The sequence below is a fragment of the Panthera uncia genome, chromosome A2 (assembly GCF_023721935.1).
Source record: "Panthera uncia isolate 11264 chromosome A2, Puncia_PCG_1.0, whole genome shotgun sequence".
Classification (NCBI taxonomy): domain Eukaryota; kingdom Metazoa; phylum Chordata; class Mammalia; order Carnivora; family Felidae; genus Panthera; species Panthera uncia.
The window spans coordinates 161,639,863-161,663,327 of NC_064816.1; the positions used below are offsets into that span (position 1 = coordinate 161,639,863).

The 23,465-nt window shown below is 51.0% G+C and overlaps 1 protein-coding gene across 8 annotated transcripts in view; it reads left to right on the forward strand.

The window, feature by feature from the left end:
• DNAJB6 (DnaJ heat shock protein family (Hsp40) member B6) overlaps positions 1 to 23,465 on the forward strand; it is a 69,555-nt gene that overhangs the window by 20,952 nt on the left and 25,138 nt on the right. For 6 of the 8 annotated variants that reach the window (XM_049642189.1, XM_049642183.1, XM_049642185.1 and 3 more), the window contains exons 2-6: positions 3,654 to 3,744; positions 6,011 to 6,120; positions 8,252 to 8,311; positions 9,147 to 9,257; positions 21,976 to 22,107. In XM_049642189.1, the coding sequence (XP_049498146.1) occupies positions 3,680 to 3,744; positions 6,011 to 6,120; positions 8,252 to 8,311; positions 9,147 to 9,257; positions 21,976 to 22,107 (478 nt within the window). In that variant the 5' untranslated portion in view covers positions 3,654 to 3,679. The remainder of the gene's footprint in view (positions 1 to 3,653; positions 3,745 to 6,010; positions 6,121 to 8,251; positions 8,312 to 9,146; positions 9,258 to 21,975; positions 22,108 to 23,465) is intronic. The other 2 variants (XM_049642188.1, XM_049642190.1) reach the window with 2 other exon arrangements.

Here is a 23,465-nt window from a genome sequence, read left to right on the forward strand (position 1 = left end):
GGAGCCCCCCCAAGGAAATTTCTTAACACTAGAGTTTTGTTCTCACAGTTGTTCTTTTCTGGTTTTGTGATATTTGTTTTCCATTTTTGTTCCATTGTTTCTTCAAGCATTCCAAAACTTAAATGTTTAAGCTTTGTTTCGCCAAATGGGCACGTTTGAGAAGAACCTGGATTTTTTTTTTTTAATATATAGATTTTACTTTTAAGTAACATCTACACTCGACGGAGGCCTCAAACTTGTAGAACTCTGAGGTCAAGAATTGGATACTCCAGTGACTGAGCCAACCAGGCGCCCCCGGAACATGGATCTTCTAACTGTTGGCTGCTGGGCCCTAGTTTATGTTACTACAAGTTTATGCTGTGTTGCCACAGACTACAAGAAGTTTGATAAATGCCCAGATCTCAAAAGCTTAACCTTCTGTTTGGTTAACAGTAGGACCGCGGATGTGTCTTTTTAAAAAATGTTTTTAGGGGCGCCTGGGTGGCTCATTTGGTTAAGCAACCAACTCAACTCTTGATCACAGCTCAGGTCTTGATCAGGGTCACGAGATCAAGCCCTGCCTTGGGCTCTGCACTGGGCGTGAAGCCTGCTTCAACAACAAAACGACGACAACAAAAGCAAAAAATTATTTTGGGCACCTGGCCGGCTCATTCCGTAGAGCACGACTCTTGATCTTGGGGTTGTGAGTTTGAGTCCCATGTTGGGGGTAGTAGTGTTCACTTGAAAAAAATTTATAAAAACGATATGTAAATAACTTTTTAGCAACTAGAAAAACTTTTATTTCTTGAAAGGGGAAGGAGGTTTTTTTATTTTTTTATTTTATTATTTTTGGAAAAAGAGCATGGGAGAGGGTCAGAGGAGGGAAGAGAGAATCTCAAGCAGGATCTGTGCCGACAGAACCCGACGCAGGGCTTAAACTCACGAACCGTGAGATCATGAACTGAGCTGAAGTTGGATTCTTAACTTACTGAGCCACCCAGGTGCCCCCCAATTTATTTTATTTTTGAGAGAGAGAGAGAGTGAGAGAAACAGCATGAGTGGGGAGGGTCAGAGAGAGAGAGAGAGAGAGAGAGGGAGACACAGAATCCAAAGCAGGCTCCAGGCTCTAAGCTGTCAGCCCCCAGTGTGGTTTCCTATTCGTTATTGTGATTATTTCATGAGCCCTTTTTTTGTTTCTTTTCAAGTTCTTATCTTAGACTCTTTTTTAAAAATCTTATAAATGTTGGTTTATTTTTGAGAGCAAGCATGAGTCGAGGAGGGGCAGAGAGGGGGTGACAGAGGATCCGAAGCTGTTTCTGTACTGAGAGCAGTGAGCCTGAAGTGGGGCCCAAACTCACGACCTGTGAGTTCATGACCTGAATGGACTGAGCCACCGAGGAGCCCCCCGCTTATTTCAGATTCTTGGGGGTGTTCTAACTTACTCCTGATGCTTTCCTCGTATTTAGAATTGGTCAGCTCGTATTCAGCAGCAGGAGTTATGTTTTCAGCTGGAATCTTTGTGACTTCGGTTGTAGAGACACTTTTTTCTGCAGGGCGCCTTTGTTTGCTTCACCATCCTAGGGTAATGTTTAGTAATTTTGAAGAGTGTGGGTCATTGCAGGATAAGGAAGGTAATGAGATTCTATTCTGTACCTCTGACTGAGCCTTCAGGATTCCAGCTGCTGGGGGGACAGGGCTCTTCTCTGAAGTTCGTTGGAGGGTTTCTCTTCCCCACTCTGTTGTAATTATGGCCTTTTGAGAGCCACGGTATGGGTGGGGGGGTTCTCCCTTGCATCCACTGGCTTCCTGTGCCTCAAAAGCAAGACCTATCCTGAAAACAGGGCACCCCTCCGCCGTGTCAGGATCACCACTTCTGGGAGCTCAGCTTTTTTCAAAATGTCTTTGCTGGACTTTAACATTTCTAGGTATTCCAAGGTGATGGGGGATCTGTTTCAGGTCACCCTGTGGTACTTTTTAAAAAGTTTTTTTAAGCTTGCTTCGTGAGAGCGTGCGAGCAGGGGAGGGGGAGAGAATCCCAAGCAGGCTCTGCACTGTCAGCGCAAAGCTTTTGAGGGGCTCCAACTCTCAGATGGCGAGATTGTGACCTGAGTCCGGGTCAAGAGTCGGACGCCCGATCACTGAGCCTCCCAGGTGCCCCATCCTGGGGTATTTTTGAGCTGTTCTTTGTGTCACGCTCCTGGACTAGTAACACGTAGTTCTTACGTGCTCCTTCCTGACCCTTTATATGTAGACTTTCTTTGTAAAGGGCTTGGCATGCACACAGGTGCCGAGTCGTGATGTAACACTGGACCTTTTTACCACGGTCGCTCCCCAAATGTGGGAGACACCTGTGCAGGTGTCTTGTTTTGGGGAAATGGCGTAATTTCTCGCTGGGCATCATTTAACCCGGCCGTCGTCGTGCCCCAGCACTGTGGCCTTAAGACTGTGATGGCATGTGCTTGCTTCCAGTCCGAACGTCTCTCTGAAGTCTGATGGTACAGTTTCTGGCGGGGGGTGGGGGGCGGGCACAGAAAGCCCAGCTTCAGTTGTAGGCGGAGTAGCCTGAGTGAGGGCCTTGCTCCACTGGGTGAAGTTCCTGTGTACCATCCAGGGATAGGCCTGCTGTTTGTAAGTTCTTGGTCATTAGTTGAATGAAGTGCTTTTAGCCAATCAAAGTAAAAGAAGTAAATCCGTTAGATCTCGCCTCTTAATTTTTTTTAATGTTTATTTTTGAGAGAGAGGGAGAGCGCAAGCAGGGGAGAGGCAGAGAGAGAGGAGACACAGAATCCAAAGCAGGCTCCAGGCTCTGAGCTGTCCGCACAGAGCCCGACGTGGGGCTCGAACCCACAAACTGTGAGGTCATGACCTGAGCTGAAGCCGGACGGTCTACCGACTGAGCCACCCAAGCGCCCGATCTCACATACGTGTAGTCGGTCTGTGGCACCCGAGGCCAAGCCTTGTTAGCAATGGTAGGAATAGGATGGATTTTCATTGTCCTGCCCTGTGAAGTGACAGAAGCCACTGAAGCAAATTGCTGCTGCTAGTTTTCCACTGAAGGTCTAATCTGTAGGGAGAGCCGGTGGGAGGATGAAGCCACAGGGTAAAGTTAACAGTAATAGCTCTGTTGTCAGAGACCTTTCCTTTTCCTTTCCCAGGGACTCTGGGGGTGTGCTTTAGCTCGTCCCCAGTGACAGCCACAAGCCGTAGGAGGTGTCATTGTGTGGTTCCCATGTTGTGTCTGCTCAGGGCGGGGACAGCGTGTTCGTCCTGGTGGCTCTGCAGTCTTGCCCAACGCCTGGCACGGGAACGCACTGGATGAAGGGGTGGCCGAAGTAACCGAAGCTCCCAGAGCAGGGCCCATGTCAGGAAAACAAGATACTCACAGAAGGCCTGTCAGCTGGTGGTCAAGTGGGCACTGAGTGCCTGCCTCAGAGTCACCTGTTAGTTTTATTTAGTTTAGGCTATTATTAGGCTATTTCAGAGCTTTTATTCTATATTGAGAAGGGTCTAGGGCACAAATCTTGGAATCTGTCCCCGGATGAGGGCCCAGCCTGACAGGCTAGTGGTTAGTGCTCAGGTGAGGTGACCTACCCTCCCTCTCCTGCTCTGCTCCTACCCCCATGATGAACCCAACCTTGGCAGTCATGTCACTGACCGTGGATTTCTAATTGCAGGACTCACTCCAACAGCCTGTTAAAACATGGTGGATTACTATGAAGTTCTAGGCGTGCAGAGACATGCCTCAGCTGAGGATATTAAAAAGGCGTAAGTAACTGTATTTATGCAGTAATGAATCTGTGCACTTGGGCAGCGTAACTTTTTGTCTCCTGAAGTGGCGCTTCATGTGGTAGAACCGCTTTAGAATGCTGCTGTTACACTTTATCTTCAGACAAGGCAGTGAAACTAACCTTCGCCGCCTCAGACTAGGCCCAGCCTGCCACTTGGCATTGAGGGATGAGAAGCTCACTTGGTTTCCTCTGTTACTTTGCCTTGGGACAGTGGATTCTGTTGCTGCTGAAAGCAGATCAGACATTTAACTGAGGATGCGAAATAATCCCAGGCAGTTTTGACATTGACTGTGGAACGGAGCTGACCTGGCACTTCGCACTCTTAGAGTGCGGTGCTGTGACCTCCTCAGGGTAGTAGCTGTTCAGGATCCCTGTCGCCGGCCCCGGCCTGTACCGTTAGAGCCAGATTGAGTGCTGCGCCCCTGCTGGCCTTCTAGGCCTTTGTGACCAGGGCTGGCCCACGGCGGGGGCAAGGTGGAGGCCACAGGTGGCACTCAAGGTGAACTGGGTCTTTAATTCGTTTGACCTTAATGTGTAGCAAAAAGTTACATTTTAGCAGAGCTAGAGAGACTAAAAACTAAGCCTGGAACTGTTTCAGTTTGTTAAGGGACTGGCGTTTTTATTCACACACAAGTCTACGCTACTAGGCTTAGTGGGTCTGCAGAAGGAAATTCAGGGTACTTGAATAAATCGTTCACGTGAAAATGTTAAACATAGCAGCTTGACTCCTGTGATGGGCCTGCCCTGTGTCAAACCACAGCCAAGCAACTTGAGTAGGAGGGCCCAGGAAGTGCCTTTGAGCTGTGTCACCCGTGGGGCCCCTCACGTCTGCCGGCTCACAGCTCACAGACAGCAGTCGCCAGTTAATTGCACTCTTCTTGAATAAACATAATATGTAAATAGTATTTCCACTAACTGATGGAGAAACATGCCCACGTTACGCTAAACACGGTCAGGAAGGGGATTGGTTTAGTTTCTTAGGAGAACGTGGGCCGGCCGTTGTCTTCAGGGTGGCTTTGAAGTGTGAACTTAGAAAATGCCATCGTTAAATGGAAGAAGATTTTCCCATTAAGTGCGCAGTTGAATGCTGACTTAGACTAGATGCAGCCTTACTTACTTTAAGTGAGCAAAACTGCATCCATGGCTGGTGCGTGTTCGTAGTCCGTTTTGTGGACTGTAGGCTTTGATCTTGTGCAGTGACCGGAGAAACTTTTGTTTGAGGGGTGATTGTAGGTGGCTGTCCCCTCCCTGCGCATTTCTCCGGGGAGACCTACAGTCTTACCTGTGTTTGTGTCACAGGCCGTGTGTCCTTGGCGCTCACTTACTGGTGTGCAGCCGGACGTCAGTCTCAAGGCCAACACCGAAAGACATTGGATGTTCTTTACACTTCATGTATCAGGCCTTGAGTCTAAAAACATGGCGTAGTCTTTCAAAACACACCCATGAAACACTCTGGAGTCTCTTCTCGTGTCTTTGTGTTCCCAGGACTACACCCTGTGCAAAGTGACCGTTCTCTGTCTTTCACACGGTCTGTCATTTTCTACCAAGGTTTGTAGTGCTTCAGGGCCTTTGGTCTGCTACTACATGTTTAGGTCTGCAGTGAGAAGGAGTAGAGCCCAGCATTAACTCGATCTTAGGAAGTTCAAGCCAAGATTTTTGATTAAAATGCTGCGATTAAATTGAACCGCAGCAGCCTTACGTTCACAGCTTGCCAAGTGCTGGGACTCTCTGGTTCTTAGTCTAGTTTTAGATTTTGAGGGGCACCCCCTTCCTCCCATATGTGGTGCTTATGTTTAAGAGGAGAGGAGTTTTTTTCTTTGTATTCCAAAAGCATATAGTTATTACTGTTAAGTGGGACCTTCGGTGAATCTTGAATCCAGAATGGGGCGGCTCTGTGAGCAGTGCCAGCATCTGTCACACCGACATGCGAGGCGGGGGGGCTCTTCCTGCCCTGCGAACGAGGCTGCCTTCTTCCTCTGTTCTGTGCTTTCTCAGCTGCACGACCACGAGTTCACACTCAAACATCTTAGCGTTAACGTCTCTCTAGAGGTTGGTTTGTATTCATGCTATCTGGATTGAGAACTTGCTTATTTCATTCTCGGGGAAAGGAAGATTTTACAATTGAAATCGATAGCAGTTGCCCAGGTTTACACCTCTGAAGCCAGTTTCCGCCTTACTTATGTTTCCCAGCCATTGGGTTTCTGCACGTGGATGTGACCGGTGCCCTTTTTATTCTTTTCAAGGTACCGGAAACTGGCACTGAAGTGGCATCCAGATAAAAACCCTGAGAATAAAGAAGAAGCAGAGAGAAAATTCAAACAAGTGGCTGAGGCGTATGAGGTGTTATCGGACGGTGAGTGAACCTACCCGGGGTTTGGCTTCTCCCCGGGGCTAGCAGAATGTGGATCTGGGCGGCCGAGGTGTGGGCACTGAGAATGGAAGTTGCCTCCTTTTCTTGTGAAGCTTCGACTCCTGCTCCTGGCAGACACTGGATACAGTTACCCGTGAGTGCTGGGGAGCACCCTGGCTTCTAGCACTTTCTCTCAGGGTGGCTATTTTAAACAGTACCGACACCCTGGTCTGAGGACTGACAGGACAGATTGGGGCACAGGAATCCGTCTGGGTCATTGCATGGCGGTGGCTGTGACCACTCTCCGTCGGTAGCGCCGTGACCGCTCATCTCCGTTGTCCTGCTTACACATACCTGGCCAGTGGGCTCGTGTGCTGGGTTTTACTGCTTGGAAGGACTTCTTGGTGTCAGGAAGCCAGGAACTGCGCGCCCAGCTGAGTTAGACTTCAGAGCTCGGCCCGCGCCTTCCCCGCCCCAGGGCTAGAGTGGTGGAGTGTTGAGGAAGTCAGCCTTGTATCTGTCAGTACCTCTTCTATTGTAAAGGAAGTGCCCGGTGTTTTATCCCAAGCCCAGAAGTTACCTTTGCACAGAAAGTTCCCGTTCTCCCCCCCCCCCCCCCCCCCATGTTTATTTTTATTTGTTTATTTTGAGAGAGAATTGGGCGCCTGCATGAGCAGGGCAGGGGCGCAGAGAGAAAATCTCAGACAGGGATAGAGAGGCTTGATCCCACGACCCTGGGATTACAACCTGAGCCAAATTCAAGAGTTGGACGCTCAACTAAGCCACCCAGATGCCCCTGGATCCCATTCTTCTTAGAACTTGGTTACCATCAACTGGCTTTAAGTGGTTTGCTTGTACACCCGTTTTCCCCATAACCTGTTTTTTTTCTTTCCAGTTTTATTTATTTGAGAGGGAGAGAGAATGCGCACACAAGTGAGTGAGGGGCAGAGAGAGAGACTGAGAGAGACTGGAACCTGGAGCGGGGCTCCAGCTCACCCGACGGGAGGCTTGAACTCACAAACCAGGAGATTATGACCTGAGCTGAAGTCGGATGCTTAACCGACTGAGCCACCCAGGCGCCCCCATAACTCCTGTTATTTTACCACACGGTTTGGTAGAACGTGATGGTTTGGGCGGAAAACCTGGTGTATCAAAAGGAAGTGACCTGTTTAAACAGGGCTGCAGTGTAGTTGTTTATTCTAGAAGGTAAATGGTGAGAGGACAAGACAGTAGAACACTCTCAGGCTTGGGCTGTTGTCCTTTCAAGGACATGAATTCGGGTCGGCTCTTTCTCTGGCTCCAGTACCTCTATTTGCTGCCCCACCAAGGCCCTGTCCTAGTTTTTCGGGAGAATGTGCACTGGTAGAGTTGGAATAGTTGCAGAACTTGTGGTGTGGTTTTGAAAAATTTATTTTATTTTTTATCTTCTAAAATTTACATCCAAGTTAGTTAGCATACAGTGCAACAATGATTTCAGGAGTAGATTCCTTAGTGCCTCTGACCCATTTAGCCCCTCCCCCCGACCCCCTCCAGCAACCCTCTGTTTGTTCTCCATATTTGTGAGTCTCTTCTGTTTTGCCCCCTTTAGTGTGACTTTCATGTACGCATGAACACACACTGTGCACAGTAGCGTGGAAAAAATACCACTTTTTAAACTTAAAAAGTGATTACTACTTAATTTTTACTATTTAATTTTTGGGGGCTTTTAGGGAGATGTACTTAGATTTTCCCTCTTTCCCTTTTTTTTTTTTAATTTTTTTTTTTTTTTAACGTTTATTTATTTTTGAGACAGAGAGAGACAAAGCATGAACGGGGGAGGGTCAGGAAGAGGGAGACACAGAATCTGAAGCAGGCTCCAGGCTCTGAGCTGTCAGCACAGAGCCCGACGCGGGGCTCGAACTCACAGACCGCGAGATCATGACCTGAGCCGAAGTTGGCCGCTTAACCGGCTGAGCCACCCAGGCACCCCCCCTCTTTCCCTTTTTATTTAAAGTAATGGAGGCCTAACTCCTTAAAACTAATTGCAAAACCTTGAAAACTCATTGGTTCCTTGATGTTCAACTTTGTAAAGGCTTTATTTGAACTTTGAGGGAAAAGAACTTGGTCTTTCCTGACTCTCCTTTCTAATCTGTAGCTAAAAAACGAGACATCTATGACAAATACGGCAAAGAAGGATTAAATGGCGGAGGTGGAGGTATGTAAATGTTGATTTTTGTCTTGGCTTTTCAGTGAGCGGAGGAGGCCATCTGGCAACGAAGGGTCTAGACAAGGGGTCGGGTTTGTCCGTTTTCTTGGACAGGCTGTGTTTCCGGAAACACAGATGTGGCCTGGAAAGTGGGCTGACTTGTGGAGATGGGCTGCCTGGAAACCCTTGCGTTCGGCTACAAAGTGTATGCCGATCGTGGTACTTTCTGTAGATCCGGAATCCGTATAACCTACTAGAGTATTTTGTGAGTTCTTACTCCCGGATCAGTACCTGATATTTTGTCAGAAGACCTTAAAAACTCTTACCTGACCAAGCTGATTGTACTGGCAGACCTGACTGCCTGTGGTGGGTGGGCCTCACTCGGGGGCGTGTGTGTGATGAGAGGTCCTAGCAGGGACCTGCCCGCCGTCAGCACCACGGTCGGTGGCCTCTTCGAGAATAGCACTGCCCACCAAGCACACGTCCCACTTGAGGAGCGTGAACGAGTGTGCTTCTGTGCGTGGTTTACACGATGGTCCGTCCGCACAGAAGATGAAGCCACGTTTCCTACGTACGGATGGCGGTTGCAGACATGGTGGGAAAGTGCTAGCACCCCTGCTGCCGTGACCATGACCGTGAGGGGTGGGAAGCCTCCCCTGGCTTGTCCCCGCCAGCCCCAGGTGGTCTCTGTTCAGGCACGGCTCTGGCTGCGAAGCAGAGCCCTAGGTGTAGGAGCCTTTGCCGTTTTTTCTTCGGGTCGTGGTGTAGAATCCTCTGTAGACAGAACTGTTGGCCTACTAAACGCAGGAATGTACCAACTAAATGCCGTGCTGTACCATCGTAGGTGGAGTTCACTTTGACCATCCGTTTGATTTTGGCTTCACATTCCGTAACCCAGATGACGTCTTCAGGGAATTTTTCGGTGGAAGGGACCCGTTTTCATTCGACTTCTTCGGTAAGTTCGCTGTTTGGTGGGTGTGTCTGTGACTGAGGCGGACTCACCTTTCCCGTTTCCACACGTGTTGCTCGCCTGCGTTGAAGCAGCGGAGGGGGTTCCCGAACCCCTTCCCTCCTCTCCGGAAGGTGATCTTGAATGAGTACCTTGCACACGAAAGTAATAAAGGTTTTAACGTGCTCCTTTTCTTCGATCCGGATAGTCCTAATTAACTTCCTTTTTCCCTCGTTCAGACGGTGGCCAGGATGTAGGTGCTGCGGTCTTGGCGGGTGGCGCTCTTTGCTGTTGAGCACTTGCTTCTGTGTGAATTTGCCCTGAGTTCTGGATGGAGACGCTGGGCATCGTAGCAGATGTTCAGAAGACCTTGGATCTCTCCACCTGTTTGTTTCTCTGATTGTGTGTGGCGCATCGTGACTGTTCAGTTCACGGTTTGTAAATAAGAAGGACATCTCTAGGGCGATGCCCTGCAGATCTCCCGCCGGGGGCAGTTTTGGCCACGGGAGACCATGCTGTCCCAGCTGCTGTTGCATTGCAGGATGGATTTTCCCTTCACCTGCACCTAGACGCGCTGAGTCCGATGCCGGCTGTTCGCATGTGGCTCAGATGCGGGCGGGGTGGGGAGCGGGCGCCGTCGGAGCTGCCCTGGGTGCTGGGGAACTTGGGTGGCCAGAGCTCCCCCGGTGCGGCCGCGCCCATTTCTGTCTCGGCTTACGGTGGGGGACACGTAGCCCGTGTTTCTGCCCTTTGTTGCCTGGAGCCTGTTGGAGAGTCCCAACACCAGCTGCGACCCTCAGGAGGGACACAACAAGACCGGTTCTGTCTGCAGATAACGGGGGAGAAGCAGTGGACCCTTGCCCATCATAGGCCCAGAGAAGAGTAATTAATTTCCTGCCGTACCTGGTGGGTATCTGGCCTTTTAAACGGTGCGGCCCTTCAGTTTATTTCCGATGGGGATTCACAGAGAGTTGCCTTGTTTTTTACTGGGGTGTGGCCCGATTTGAAGACTGTAGCTTACGGAGGGAGGTGGGTAGGATGATACACCTCAGCACATATTCCCTCTTTCATCCACACATGTCGTGACGAAGGCTAAGCAGTGGGTGTCCCAAGTTGGGGGTGAAAAGGTGATTGTGGTCTTTTTGAAGACTTGCTTTGACATTGCTCCCGGAAAGGTAAGCGAATTATCAGGAAGTCTCCTTATTAATGGACGAGATCTAACCTTATCTGTAGTGTCTGTTAATTGGCCTTCATGTATTTAGGAAATGTCACTGTAAGAAAAACACCGAGGGTTCAATGATCTTTCCTGCGATAAGATTACCTTTGTGTCTCGTTACAGCCTTTAGTGAACTTCGCGTGTTGTTTTGGGGGGTGCCGGGTTGTGTTGGGTGAAATCCCGTGTTTGGATGGCGTGACTCTTCTGGTGGCCGAGTGAGGATCTCCTGCCTGCCATCGAGGGTTTCGGCCCCACTGCACATCGGCAGCGGGGGCAGCAGCGCAGGCTGACCTCTCCGAGCCGGAGGCCAGGCATCTGCTACATGCGTGATACCTTCCAGGAGTTGTTTTGGCGGAAGGGTCCCTTAGGGATTGAATTGGAGCCAGATTTTGTTTTCATTAGGAAAATAGTCTGACAGGCCAGGCTTCCTCATTCAAAGTGATTTTCATCGGGCAGTTCTTTCTAGAGCAAAGAAGGTGTAGTGAGGATAATGAGATGTAAATGAGGAAGTAACATATAGCTTTTACCCACTGTAAGTTGGTTTGTGTGTGTGTGTGTGTTTAATTTTTTTTTATTTATCTTTTTAATTTCTGTCCAAATTAGCACATAGTGCAACAGTGATTTCAGGAGTAGATTCCTTAATGCCCCTTGCCCGTTTAGTCCATCCCCCTCCCACAACCCCTCCAGCAACCCTGTTTGTTCTCCATATTTAAGAGTCTCTTATGTATTGTCCTCTTTTGATATTATTTTTGCTTCCCTTATGTTCATCTGTTCTGTGTCTTAAAGTCCTCATATGAGTGAAGTCATATGATGTTTGTCTTTCTCTGACTAATTTCGCTCAGTATAATATCCTCCAGTTCCATCCATGTTATTGCAGTTGGCAAGGTTTCATTCTTTCTCATTGCCAAGTAATATTTCATTGTATGTATAAACCACATCTTTACCTATTCATCCGTCGACGGACATTTGGGCTCTTTCCATCCTTTGGCTGTTGTCAGTAGTGCTGCTATAAACATGGGGGTGCATGTGTCCCTTCGAAACACCACCTGTATCCCGTGGATAAACGCCTAGTAGTGCCATTGCTGGGTCGTAGGGAAGTTCTATTTTTAGTTTTTTGAGGAACCTCCCTACTGTTTTCCAGAGTGGCTGCACCAGCTTGCCTTCCCACCGGCTGTAAGTTGTTTATACCCGATGTTCACACCTTCTAAATTGTGAGATACGTGTATGTATAGAAAGTTTTATGTGCATGTGTATTTTCACTGAGATTGTGGACACAAAGCACATTTTGGTGGGAATTTCTTCTTTTGGACTCAGTCCTGTTTAAGAGATAACTAGTCTTACTGTGATTCTAGACTCTTGGGCCCTCTGTTTTAGACACCAAGACGTTCAAATTTAATGGTAGGCATTTCCTGTACATTTTCCACGATTCGCGTGTCAGTGATGCTTCTTCAATCTGTTCTCATAGGTGTTCTAGGTGACTTCCATTTTCAGGCGCTAAGGATTTGCACACAGGAACAGAAACTTCTCCACGGCTACTACATGTACGAAGTAACGGTACAGCCTGCTGGCGGTACGTGTAGCCTAGATCCGAATGCAGGGCTGGGGGTTTCTGCCGTAGCAGTGGTTCAGTTGATGTTAAGCGGCGGCCCCATCCCACTCACCCGGGGCTGTCGTGACGTCCGTTGGTCGTAGCACGTGATTTTTTAGTCCTGATTTTTCACCCGGTTCTTTTTCCTCTCCTGTTCTGCCTTCTGAGAAGAGTAGCTCAGAATCAGACGTGTGTGTCTCACGCGAGTATCAGTGCATCAAATTCCATGTCTGACAGGCTCCCTAAATGAAAGGGGACGAGCTCAAAGAACCAGAGACCCATGGAAAAGTGTGAGGTGTGAAGGGTATCGGACAGACTGCAAGCAGTCCTGTGCCGACGGACCGGCCAGTGACGGTCGTCACGTTATGGCAGAGGGCTGGGGCCTGGGCCTGGCTGATGAAGTCCCCGTGACAGCAGCCGCCCCCCACAGGAGCGCCCTCACCCCGACTAGCCGTACCTTCGCGGGCAGCTGAATGTGTTCACATCCTTCCCCGAGTGCTGAGCTCTGTCCGAATGTAAATTGGAAGGGATGGCCTGAATTTGAGTGAGGGGGAGCTGGTGGTTGTCTATTATTGCCGAACACCACTACTCGGCATTCTGAGGCGGACAGGTAAACGCTGTTGGTGTCATTTAGTCCTCAGAGCCCTGGCCCGAGTGGGTTTGGAGGAAACGTCCGGGTATCACTCGACATTTTATGGGCTCGTTTTCTTACGTTGGAAAGCCAAAGCCACCTAAAACCACTTCCAGAGGGCCTTTTCCTTCACGATGGCGCCGATCTCTTAAGCCTCGTGAAAGAAAAAACGGGTGTAGCGGTGGAAGGAGGAGACAGCCCGTCGGCTCGGGGGGTGTGGGCTCGTGGAGGGGAGGGGTGGGCTCGCCCCGGGGAGGGCGAGGGCGTCGCGGAGGGGAGCGGACTCACTTGCCCCGGGGAGGGCGACAGCCGACGGTCCCGGACCGGGTCCGGACTGAGCATCGTGAGCCCTCGTCTTGCTCCCCAGGGCTCGAGGAGGTGGCGAGCGAGGAGCTGGAGCCCGGGTTTGAGGACTCGGCGGAAGACGCCCCGAGTGAAGAGGACAGCGAGGTGTCGGATGTGATCTGTAGCGAGGAGCTTGACGTCTGTAGCGACGACGAGCCCAGTGAGGGCCGTAGCTGGGGCTGGGGCGAGCTCCCGAGCGAGGAGCTCGAGTCCGCCTCCAGTGAGGATGAGGCGAGTCCGTGGGACGTGGAGGAGCTCAGCGAGGAGAGTGAGGAGCTGCTGAGCGAGGACGAAGGGCCAGAGCCGGAGGCACTGCCTGTGCAGCAGTGAGCGGGGGCCGCGCTCGCTCGCGGGGCTGGGCTCACAGGACGTGTGTCTGCAATAAAATGTGTCCGCATTACTGGTGCCTGAGCTGGTCCTCGGTCGGGGAGCGGCGGCCCCCCGGGAGTAGTGAGGGAAACCAGACGAGGTGGGGCCCCGGGAGCCGTAGCGTGGCTCTCCCAGGCATCCTGTCTCTCAGAGTCGGAAGCCAGCATTCCGGCCCACTGGGCCCTGGGAGGGCCAGAGTGACTCCATAGGCCTGGGGGGTGAAGACAGGAACTGACGCCCTGGGTCCCGGAGGCCGAAGTTGAGGCCAGTCCCGGGAGGGAGCCCGCCTTCCAGGCCTCCGTGCGGCTTCTGGTGGCCTCAGATGGTCCTCGCACGTAGGTGTCTTCCCCTGTGTCTTCACATCCCGCCCCCTCTGTGGGTGTGTTTCCGTCCAGATTTCCCCTCATGGGGACACTAGCGACACTGGATCTGGACCGACCTTGATGAGCTCATCCTAAGTGCCTCGTCGGCAGAGACCCTGTTTGTGAATAAGGTCTCGCTCGCTCACGGGGCCTGGGGCTTAGGGATCCCACATCGTTTGGGGGGCCACAGTCCAACCTGTGGCATAATCTTCCCTAAAGAAGAGTTGTCTGTGGGTGCAGAAGCAGAAAATCTTGGAAGGGGAAAGAAGGGGAAGTTTGCAGTGAGACGTGCTAGGAGAGAGCAGAACTCAGGTGCACAGGCGGGAGAGGAGCCGGTGCTTCCGTGTTCACGTGGGATGGGATTTCACACTTGGCGTCCCTGGGCACGCACGACGGGGAAGGAATACAGGGAACGAGACTTAAAAATCCACGTAAGTGCGTCGCGTGTTAGACCAGTTTTCAGCGATACCGAGAGGCCTTTTCCAAACCCCAACCAGCCCATGGTCCTGCGTGAGCGAGGGGATCCAGGAGTGTTGCTGCCCCTTGGCCCCTCCTCGCATCTCTTGGTGGGGAGGGAGAGTGCTTTGGGCAGGTTTTCCTGGAGAATGGAACGCGAGCTGTCGGCTGTCGTTCTGTGCGCAGCGGACAACTCTCGCTCTTGGGCTGTGGAGCTGGCATTCGGAAGTAGTTGAGCGATGTAAAACTCTGCCGGCAAGTGAGGGGGTGGGCGCCGGGCTAGCCGTCCTCGGCGTCTCCTTTCTTTGGTGCGCACTTAGTGGTTTCAAGACGGCTGATGCGCTGACTCCCTCCCCTCCCTCACCCATGCCCCCTAGGAGGGAGGAGGAAATGGCTTCTGGAAAAGGTCATTCTGGGACCTGTTTCCTGGGTCAGGAGCACAGCGGCGCCGGCCACCCCACAGCGGGCGTGGAGGCCTGTAATGAGATTCTGCACGCCGGGTTTGAATCGCGTGGTCAGCCAGGTCCTCTGTGTGCGGCGTCATTTTCCAAGGGAAGCCAGCGCCTGCACTCGAGTTGGTTCTTAAGCTTTTGATTTAGTTTCTGGGCCTCGCTCGGGTCAGTTTCCAGAGTCCTTGGAGGTTTTGCTTATCGTGTGTTCCGTGTGGAATGTTGGGTTCTGTGGTCAAGGGAACCACTTCTTCCTGGCAAGCTGGAGAAAGACGCTCTGGGGCCGCAGGTCCGGGCAGAGGGCAGAGGTCCGTCGTCCGCTTCCTCACGTGTGTAGGGAGGTGGGACGGGCATGGCCGTCGGAGGGAGTAAGACAGCAGAAGAGCGTCATTCCTGTAGGAGGGGGACAGAAAGGACACCTGCAGGACCAGACATGCTGCTGTCCTTCTCGTCCCTCCCTTCTAAAGCAAGGAGTATTCTCACGGAGCACCAAGCCTCTGTATTGGGGTCTAAAATGAGAGGATTTCGGTCCAGGATGTGTAGTTTGGATCCCTGACTTGGGTAGATCCTTGCAACTCTTAGAAAATACAGTGCTCCAGGGGCGCCTGGGTGGCGCAGTTGGTTAAGCGTCCGACTTCGGCCAGGTCACGATCTCGCAGTCCGTGAGTTCGAGCCCCGCGTCGGGCTCTGGGCTGATGGCTCGGAGCCTGGAGCCTGTTTCCGATTCTGTGTCTCCCTCTCTCTCTGCCCCTCCCCCGTTCATGCTCTGTCTCTCTCTGTCCCAAAAATAAATAAAAAACGTTGAAAAAAAAAAATTTAAAAAGAAAATACAGTGCTCCAGCCACACCTGGGATGTAACTAGAAATTCTATTCCGTAACAGAATAATTACGTGGAAAGTTGAAAAGTATGGCGTCCATGCGTCTGGTGAATACGTGCCACCTGTTCAGTGCCAGGCCGCCCCTCCGGGTGCTGAGCAAGCAGCGGGGAGGCGCCCCGCACCCGTTCTCCCGAGGGCCCCGTGCAGCGCGGCGTCGTGGCTTGGGTGTCCGTTTGTCCCCATTTCACTTGGTTTCAGATTCCTTAGAAATGTGTTGCTTTGTACTTCAGAATCTGTAAAAAAACGACGTTTACAGGTTTTTGAGTTGTAGTAAAGGAGTGTTTTAATTTTAGCTCGTGTTGTTGGGATTGGCTGGGTGACCTCTTACAAATCCCTTTCTGGCTCACTTGGACTTAGGATGCAACTATAGTTTAGAGTAGATGTTTTTGTTTTCTTTTTTAAATTTTGTTTATTTTTCAGGGGGAGCAAGCAGGGGAGGGGTAGAGAGAGAAGGAGACAGAATCCCAAGCAGGCTCTGTGCTGTGAACCCAGAGCCCGACTTGGGGCTTGAACCCCATGAATTGTGTGATCATGACCTGAGTCAAAATTAAGCGCCAGATGCTTAACTGACTGAGCCACCCAGGCGCCTCTAGAGCAGATAGATTTTTCTTTAAAAAAGAAAAAAAATTTAAGGTCATCTCTTTATTTTGAGGTGGGGGGAGGGGGAGAGCGTGCGTGAGCTTGCACATGCAGGGGAGGGGCAGAGAGAAGGAGAGTCAGAATCCCCAGCAGGCTCCACGCCATGAGCGCAGAGCCCGATGAAGGGCTCGAACTCAGACTGAGATCGTGACCTGAGCTGAGGTCAAGAGTCGGATGCTTGACCAGCTGTGCCACCCAGGCGCCCCGAGTAGATGGTTTTCCTTGTTTGAAATGCCCATTATCTTTTTTAGGTTTTGTTTTGCTCCCCACCCCCCCCTCCCCGTTTTTCTGTGTGCCTGGGGAATCCATAGTGTGAGGCCGCGTGGAAAGGAGCGGCTGGTACCTTAAGTCGTTAGTAGAGCAGGCCTCTTCTTGCTTGGGTTTTGTGCTGCTGGAAGCACTCGCTTCAGGATGGCGGGGCAAGAGCGGCGTGGGGGCGCCCTGGTGGCTCAGTCGCTTAAGCGTCCGGCTTCGGCTCAGGTCACGATCATGCGGTTCGTGGGGTCGGGCTCTGTGCTCACAGCTCGGAGCCTGGAGCCTGTTTTGGATTCTGTGGTCTCCCTCCCTCTCTGACCCTCCTCTGTTCATGCTCTGTCTCTCTCTGTCTCAAAAATAAAATTAAAAAAAAAAAAAAAAAAAAGAGCGGTGTTAATCATGGTGTTCTTAGTTGTTTGTTCCTGTGCTGGTGTTCATGGCGTTAAAGGATTTATTTGATTTGTCTCTCCAGATAGGTTTTGTGGTTATCTATCAGATACTGAATCTTGGTAAAACTTAAGAAAAGTGGATGGCCTTAAATCTCTGTCACACTTGTTTCCTTAAGGCTTTTTCTCCGTATCCATGCGTGTGAACATTTCCTCAGTGTTTATGTGTTTGTGCATGCGCACAGGTATTTTTCCTGCGCTTACACGTGGAAGCAGGCGTCATGTGTTTAAGAACGAACACACGTAAGCGTTCCTGTGTGCGTGCGTGTCAGCACTGGCTGCGGGTTCCTGTGTGCGTGCTTGCATTTGTCACGTGTTGTATGTGTGCGTGTAAACCTTTTTCTGTACACCAGCACACAGACATTTGTTATGTGTTCACGTGTGCATGCGTGTAAACGTTTGTTATGTGTTCATGCGTGTGAACGTTTGCTTATATGTATTTGGTGCTAAATTTTCCCACAAAGCTTAAGTTCACTTAAGTGTACTTCTTGTCCTAAGTTTGACCTCGTGACTTTGTCGTTGACTGGTATCTTGCTAATACCGCTGACCTCTTCGTGGATTTGGTTTTGTATTTCTGAGGCACTGGTGAGGTCTTGTGAGGTTGAGAAGGGGTGTTTGATGCACATCCGGGGCCCCCGGCGCCTAGAGTCCTGGCGTGGCGGGGGTAGGTCACACCTCGGACCTGCACCCGCCTCACGTGGTATTTAGGTCTCACCTGCCTGAAGGTAGCTGTAGAATGATCAGAAATACAAGTTGCGTTGTCTGAAAACCTGCGTGAGAGCCGGTCGGGTCTCTGTTGATGTATTTGTTTCTGACTGTTGGTCCGTCTCTGAGGGACGGACTTGTAGCGTAAGGAGTTGGCTCACTTGATTACGGAGACTGGCGAGTTCAGGGTTTGCACGGCTGCCGTCTGAGCCAGAATCCAGAGGCCGGCAGGCTGCAAGAGCCAGCGTTCGGTTGAACCCCCCTCCGGCCGGGGGATTCTCCTGCCTGGGGGAGGGGGGCTCTTGGTTCCCTCAAGCCCTTCCACAGACGGATTGAGACCTCTACACACGGGGGAGGCCAGTACCTTTGCTCGGTCTACCGATCTAAACGTTAGTCTTAATCCAGAAGCACCCATAGAGACGCAGCCGGAATACCGCTCGACCGAACTCCTGAGCCCCCTGTGGCCCCTTCACGCCACACGTCAAGTTAACCCCACAAGCCCGCCCTCCGTCCCCTCGATGCCCGTGCTCGTCTTAGTAAGTCACGGCCCCTAATCTCCAAATAGAGATCGCAGCACGGTCGTGACTCTGCCCGACGGCATCCTGGCTCTCCCGAGCGTCCCTGAAGACGAGCCGCCCCCGGCCAGGGCGATGGGATCCTCAAACACGGGGACGGGAGCGGGCGTCTTCCCCAGCCTGGCGAGGGTGCGTAAGAGAGGCCAGGAAGGGGGGGATGTTGGCTCGTGTAAGAAGATGCGGGCTCGGGCCTCCGGGACACGGTAAGGAGGTCCCGACAGTCGGCGTGCGTTCGGAGCTGGGCTCCGGGAGTCCGCCGGCCCCGGCACGGCTTGGAACTACCAGGTCCACTCGGGTAGAGGTGTTTTGATAAATGGTTTTGATAAATGGCGGTGGTGAAAATGTATTTCCTCTTTGGGACTCGCCACGTCGGGTGCCTTCTCGCTTGCTCGACGGAGGGAAGGCAGAAGGGAACCCGGACAGCAGAGGCAGCACGTGAGTCCAGCCCACCGTGGGGCCGGTAAGGCTTCCCGTCGGCGGTCGGCCGCCAGCAGCTGGGTGGTGCGGGCCTCCCAAGTTCTGCTCGGACCCCGTGTGCGTGGCCCGGGGGCGGCGTCCCTCCCCCGCGCGTCCTCAGCCTGGGGGCTGCTGGGGCCCGTGTGCCCACGGGCAGAAGTTTCCTTGTGTTAAGTTTCCGAGTCGCGGTGTGTTCCCGGAACGTGAATGTAACGTTCGTCCCTTTTAATCTCAAGGGAGGAATGAATTTGGGAAGTATCGGTGCGGCCAAAGGGGGAGGCAGTCCACATTGGTCTCACCACCGAGACGATTGAAAACCCACCGTTGACATTTCACGTGTTTAAGTTGTGACTTGTTACTTGCTGTACCTTTTCCTGAAGCCTGAACTTGATGGTCACTTAAATGTGCGTCTAAAATGCTGTTTGCTTCTTCCACCTGGGGAAAATTTGGTTGTTTTCAACTTTCAGCGTGTCATCGGTGCTTTGAGTTCTCTTCGTGCAGTGGGGTATTTCCATACTCGAGGGGAGTGATTTCCCCGAAGCGGAGTCACTGGTTTGAACAGTTTTAAAACAGCGTGTTGAGTTTGGGGGCCAAAGATTTCAAAAGGTCGCGATACAGACTCCTTCACCACTTTTTGAAAACGTACAGACTGGTCACAGCCAGTGGTGAGGAGTCTTCGTAAAGGTCTGTCCAGCCTCACAGTGGCAGCTTTTAACAACGTAAGCATGATGTTAAGACAACACCCGGAAGCGTGTGTTTTCTGGTGTCACCACGACGGTCGTAACTGAGGCTTTTCGTTTTGAGGGTGAAACTTTCGTTAAGTTTAATATTTGAAACCATGTTAACAGTTCAGTGACTAGAACGACGACCCGAATTAAAGAAACGCATTTAGGCTGAGCACGATAAGAGTTTCTAAAAACGCAAGAAAAAGGAAACTGAAGAGCCGCCGGCCTGGCTCACACTTGTAAGCCAGCTTTTGAAGTAGCTTCTGAGGAATAGGATTTTCTAATCCAGGGCTTCTTTTCGCTCAGAGCGCGAGCCCGGAGCCCACGCACGTCCTCGGTGGCGGTGGAGCCTCGCCGCAGCTGGCTGCCCGGAGAACCTCAGGAGGCCGCAGCCGAGCTGGGCTTTAGGCAGCGGGGGGCTCGGGGCAGGTGCGGGCTTGGCGTGTCGGGGAGGCCAACTTGCTCAGAGCGTCGTCTGGGGGCGTCAGAGCCTCACGCGGCTCAGGTGAAAACCGTTCTTAGCGGTTACTTCTTAGGGGAGAGTGAGAATTTCCGCACCGTGAGTTGAAATTGCATTCGTGAGGTTTCTGTTTCTCCGTGTGGGGGTTGACCCCAGGGACCTCTGACAGGAGATCTGGCACCGTGGGTGTGTAGGTCGTGGGGTTAAGGGAAGGAGGGACCCGGAAATCGGTCGCTTGGGTTTTATTGATAGGATGAACCTCCTGAGAAGTTCACAGTACGTTACTAGTTTTAGACAGAGTTCGTGATTCACTTCCATTTGTGCTTCTGATGGGCTGACTGTATGCCCAGCCCCGTTTGTAGAGTAGGTTTTAAGGGATTTCCTTAAACTTAACTTTGCAGAGGGTAGCGTTGGCCGTGCAGCGTGGGAGCGAAGTTCTGACAGGACAGTTCCGGGGGGCCTGCCAACAACAAGCACTTGGGATCTGTTACCGTGTCTCTGCACGGGGATGCACACGGGCTCTCCTTCTTCCTCTGGCACCTCCTTTCTAGATCTTTCAGGAAGGCACCGGTAACCAGTTTCTCCAGATGTTTCCTTCTGGCCCATCTTAATACATGCAGCATTAGATAAAGCAGGCCAGCTGATTCGCGCCGAGCAACTCCGGTCTCGAGGCCGAGTCTGTGCGTGTGCCGTCTCCTTGCCCCTGTTCCGAGCTGGCTTCAAGCTGCCGGCCGTGCCGAGCCCTTCACGATCACTCACGGCCCTGCGTCCCATCTTTTCAGACCGTGGACAGAGTTGACCTTGGCGTGCTGCGTCCCTCGGGTCACGTTTGTTTGTGAACTTGAGTTGGATTGTGGATCCCCATCTGTGCTTGGGGCCAGTGCTCATTGTGTGTCGACTTGTCATATTGACTGTCCTTTCCCTTCCAGTGTATGAATCTCCCTGCTCTGGTCACTCTTGCCCGGTTGTAAAAAAAAAAAAAAAAAAAAAAAAAAATGCCATCCTGATTCTTTGTTTTTGAAAAATTTTTCATGTTTATTTTTGAGAGAGATACAACGTGCAAGTGGGAGGGGCAGAGAGGGGGAGAGGGAGAGAAAGAGAACCAGTGGGGGAGGGGCAGAGAGAGAGGGAGACACAGAATCCCAAGCAGGCTCTAGGCTCTGAGCTGTCAGCCCAGACAGAGCCCGATGTGGGGCTTGAACTCTTGAACCGCGAGATCGTGACCTGAGCCGAAGTTGGACCAACTAAGCCACCCAGGCGCCGCCTACACCGTACGGATTCTGTAGTTGTGGGGTTGTAATGCGTTACTTTTCTTTTTCTCCGGAATGCATTTTTTTCTTTTTTTTCCTTAACGTTTATTTATTTACTTTTGAGAGAGAGCGCAAAGCAGGGGAGAGACAGAGAGAGAGGAAAGTTTGTATTCCTATGTTTTCGGTAAGTGCTCATTGACTGAACCAAAAATAAATGGACTGTTCTTATTTTCAGGAGCATTTTGGTATCTTTAAGAGCAGTACGTTTTCTATTGTATTAGTAATTTTCCCGTAAAGTGCATTATTCAAGTTTGACTTTGACTAATCCTTTCTTAAATTTTTTTGAGACTTCAGGCTTACAGAAAAGTAAATGGAATTCTTAAACACTGTGGCCCAGAATCAGGAGCTGTTACGTTTTGCCTCACTTGGTATAACAGTCTCTCTGTGTTATGTAAATGTGAGAATAATCGATTTTTGTTTCTGTCTCTGGATTACGTTGGGGAAGGCAGCCCAGGCTGTGTGGAGTGCAGCTCCCTGCGTGCGGAACCGTCTTTCCCTTGCAGGTGGCGGCAGCGGGGACAGAGCCTCGCGGCTCTCGCTCAGAGGCTGTTAAAACCTCTCCCTGTCGGAGTTTGAAGCACACATCAGTGGTCCCGAATTTTGTATTTGTACATACGGGGATTGCGTCAGCAGTCTAGTTAGTTATTTCCTAATGGATTCTAGCTTTAGTTGAATTAAATGAGTCCGTAAAACTGCTGGTTTATTAGATGAACTTTGGTTGCTCTGCAGATGAGCTGTGTTAAAACTTCTCGTGGAGATTTTTCTTCCTGAGGCGAGAATGTGTTCTAAGGCATTAAACCGTTTCCCCTCATTGCAGCTCTCCCATGGAAAAATAAAACGTGACTATGTTTGTTTTTAGAAGACCCATTTGAGGACTTTTTTGGGAGTCGAAGAGGCCCCCGTGGAAGCAGGAACCAAGGCACAGGGTCGTTTTTCTCTGCCTTCAGTGGATTTCCGTCATTTGGAGGAGGGTTTTCTTCCTTGGATACAGGTATTAAGTTTTAGATCTAATTTCTGAGATCTGAACAGACATTAATGCTGATAAACCCTTTCAGTCAATGCCGTTGTGTTTTTTTTTTGTTTAGTATTTAGGTTTGAGAGAGCAGGTGTGAGTGGGGGAGGGGCAGAGAGAGAGAGAGGACAGAGGAGCCAAGGCAGGCTGGCTCAAACTCAACGAGATCATGACTTGAGCTGAAGATGGTCGCTCAACTGACTGAGCCTCCCAGGTGCCCCTGAAAACCCACTTCTGATCTTCTTGTTACAGATCAATGTCTACTTATTTAATTTTTTTCATGTTTGTTTATTTTGAGAGAGGAAAGAGCAGAGTGAGAGGGAGAAAGAATCCCAAGCAGGCTCTACACTGTCAGTGCAGAACCCGATGTGGGGCTCGAACCTAAGAACTGTGAGATCATGACCTGAGCCGAGATCAAGAGTCCGACACTTACCCCGCTGAGCCACCCAGGCGCCTCTAAAGGTCAACATTTAAGGAAACTCCTGGTTAAAACGAGTTACTTGATTTGAGTAAATAACTGAAAAAACCCACTAAGACAAACTGCCTGATCCTTTTTTTGTGTAACCTCCTTGGCAGCTGTAAAAACAATAGGGATGATCGTAGAAGAGTCCGGGTTGATGGGATCAGAAGGTGGGGGGGGGGGGGTGTTAACACAGCCCCCCCCCCCCCCCCCCCCCCAAGTCTGCAAGTGACCATGGCTCAGGGGGATCCACTAGGGGCTGCAGTTGTGGGATTGCTCTGCCACACACAGTGGCCGAGGGGCCATTTTAAGGCAGCGCATCAGGGGCGCCTGGCCGGCTCAGTCAGAGGAGCGTGAGATTCTTGATCTCCGTGGTTGTGAGTTCGAGCCCCGTGTTGGGTGTAGAGATTACTTAGAAAAATGAAATCTTAACAACAAATAAAGGCAGCCCATCAATCTGAGTAATGTGCACATGGCATGATAACAATTACACGTTTACCTGAAAAATTAGGGTCTTTTATTTATTTATGTATTTTGAAGGTCATATAGCCCTCTTACCAGAGGGGCGCTTGTGTGTTTGATTCTCTGATGTTTCTTCCAAATGCTACGTGGTTAGAGTTGGCAGTGCTTGTTATGAAGGCTCCCTGCAAAGCAGCTCAAAACGTTCCTCCCTTCAAGGCCCGTGCTGGTAACAGGGAGGTCGTTGGCTCTCTTGGACACGGATGCAGAGGGCTTCTGTCGACAGCCTCTCTCCAGCAGACCCTGCCGGTACAGGCGTGCAGTATGCTGAAGGTTCATTTGCTCAAGTTTAAGGGAGAGTCAAACAAAGCTGGTGTAAAATATCATCGAATAGGCCTTCATTTAAGGAACTGTGTCT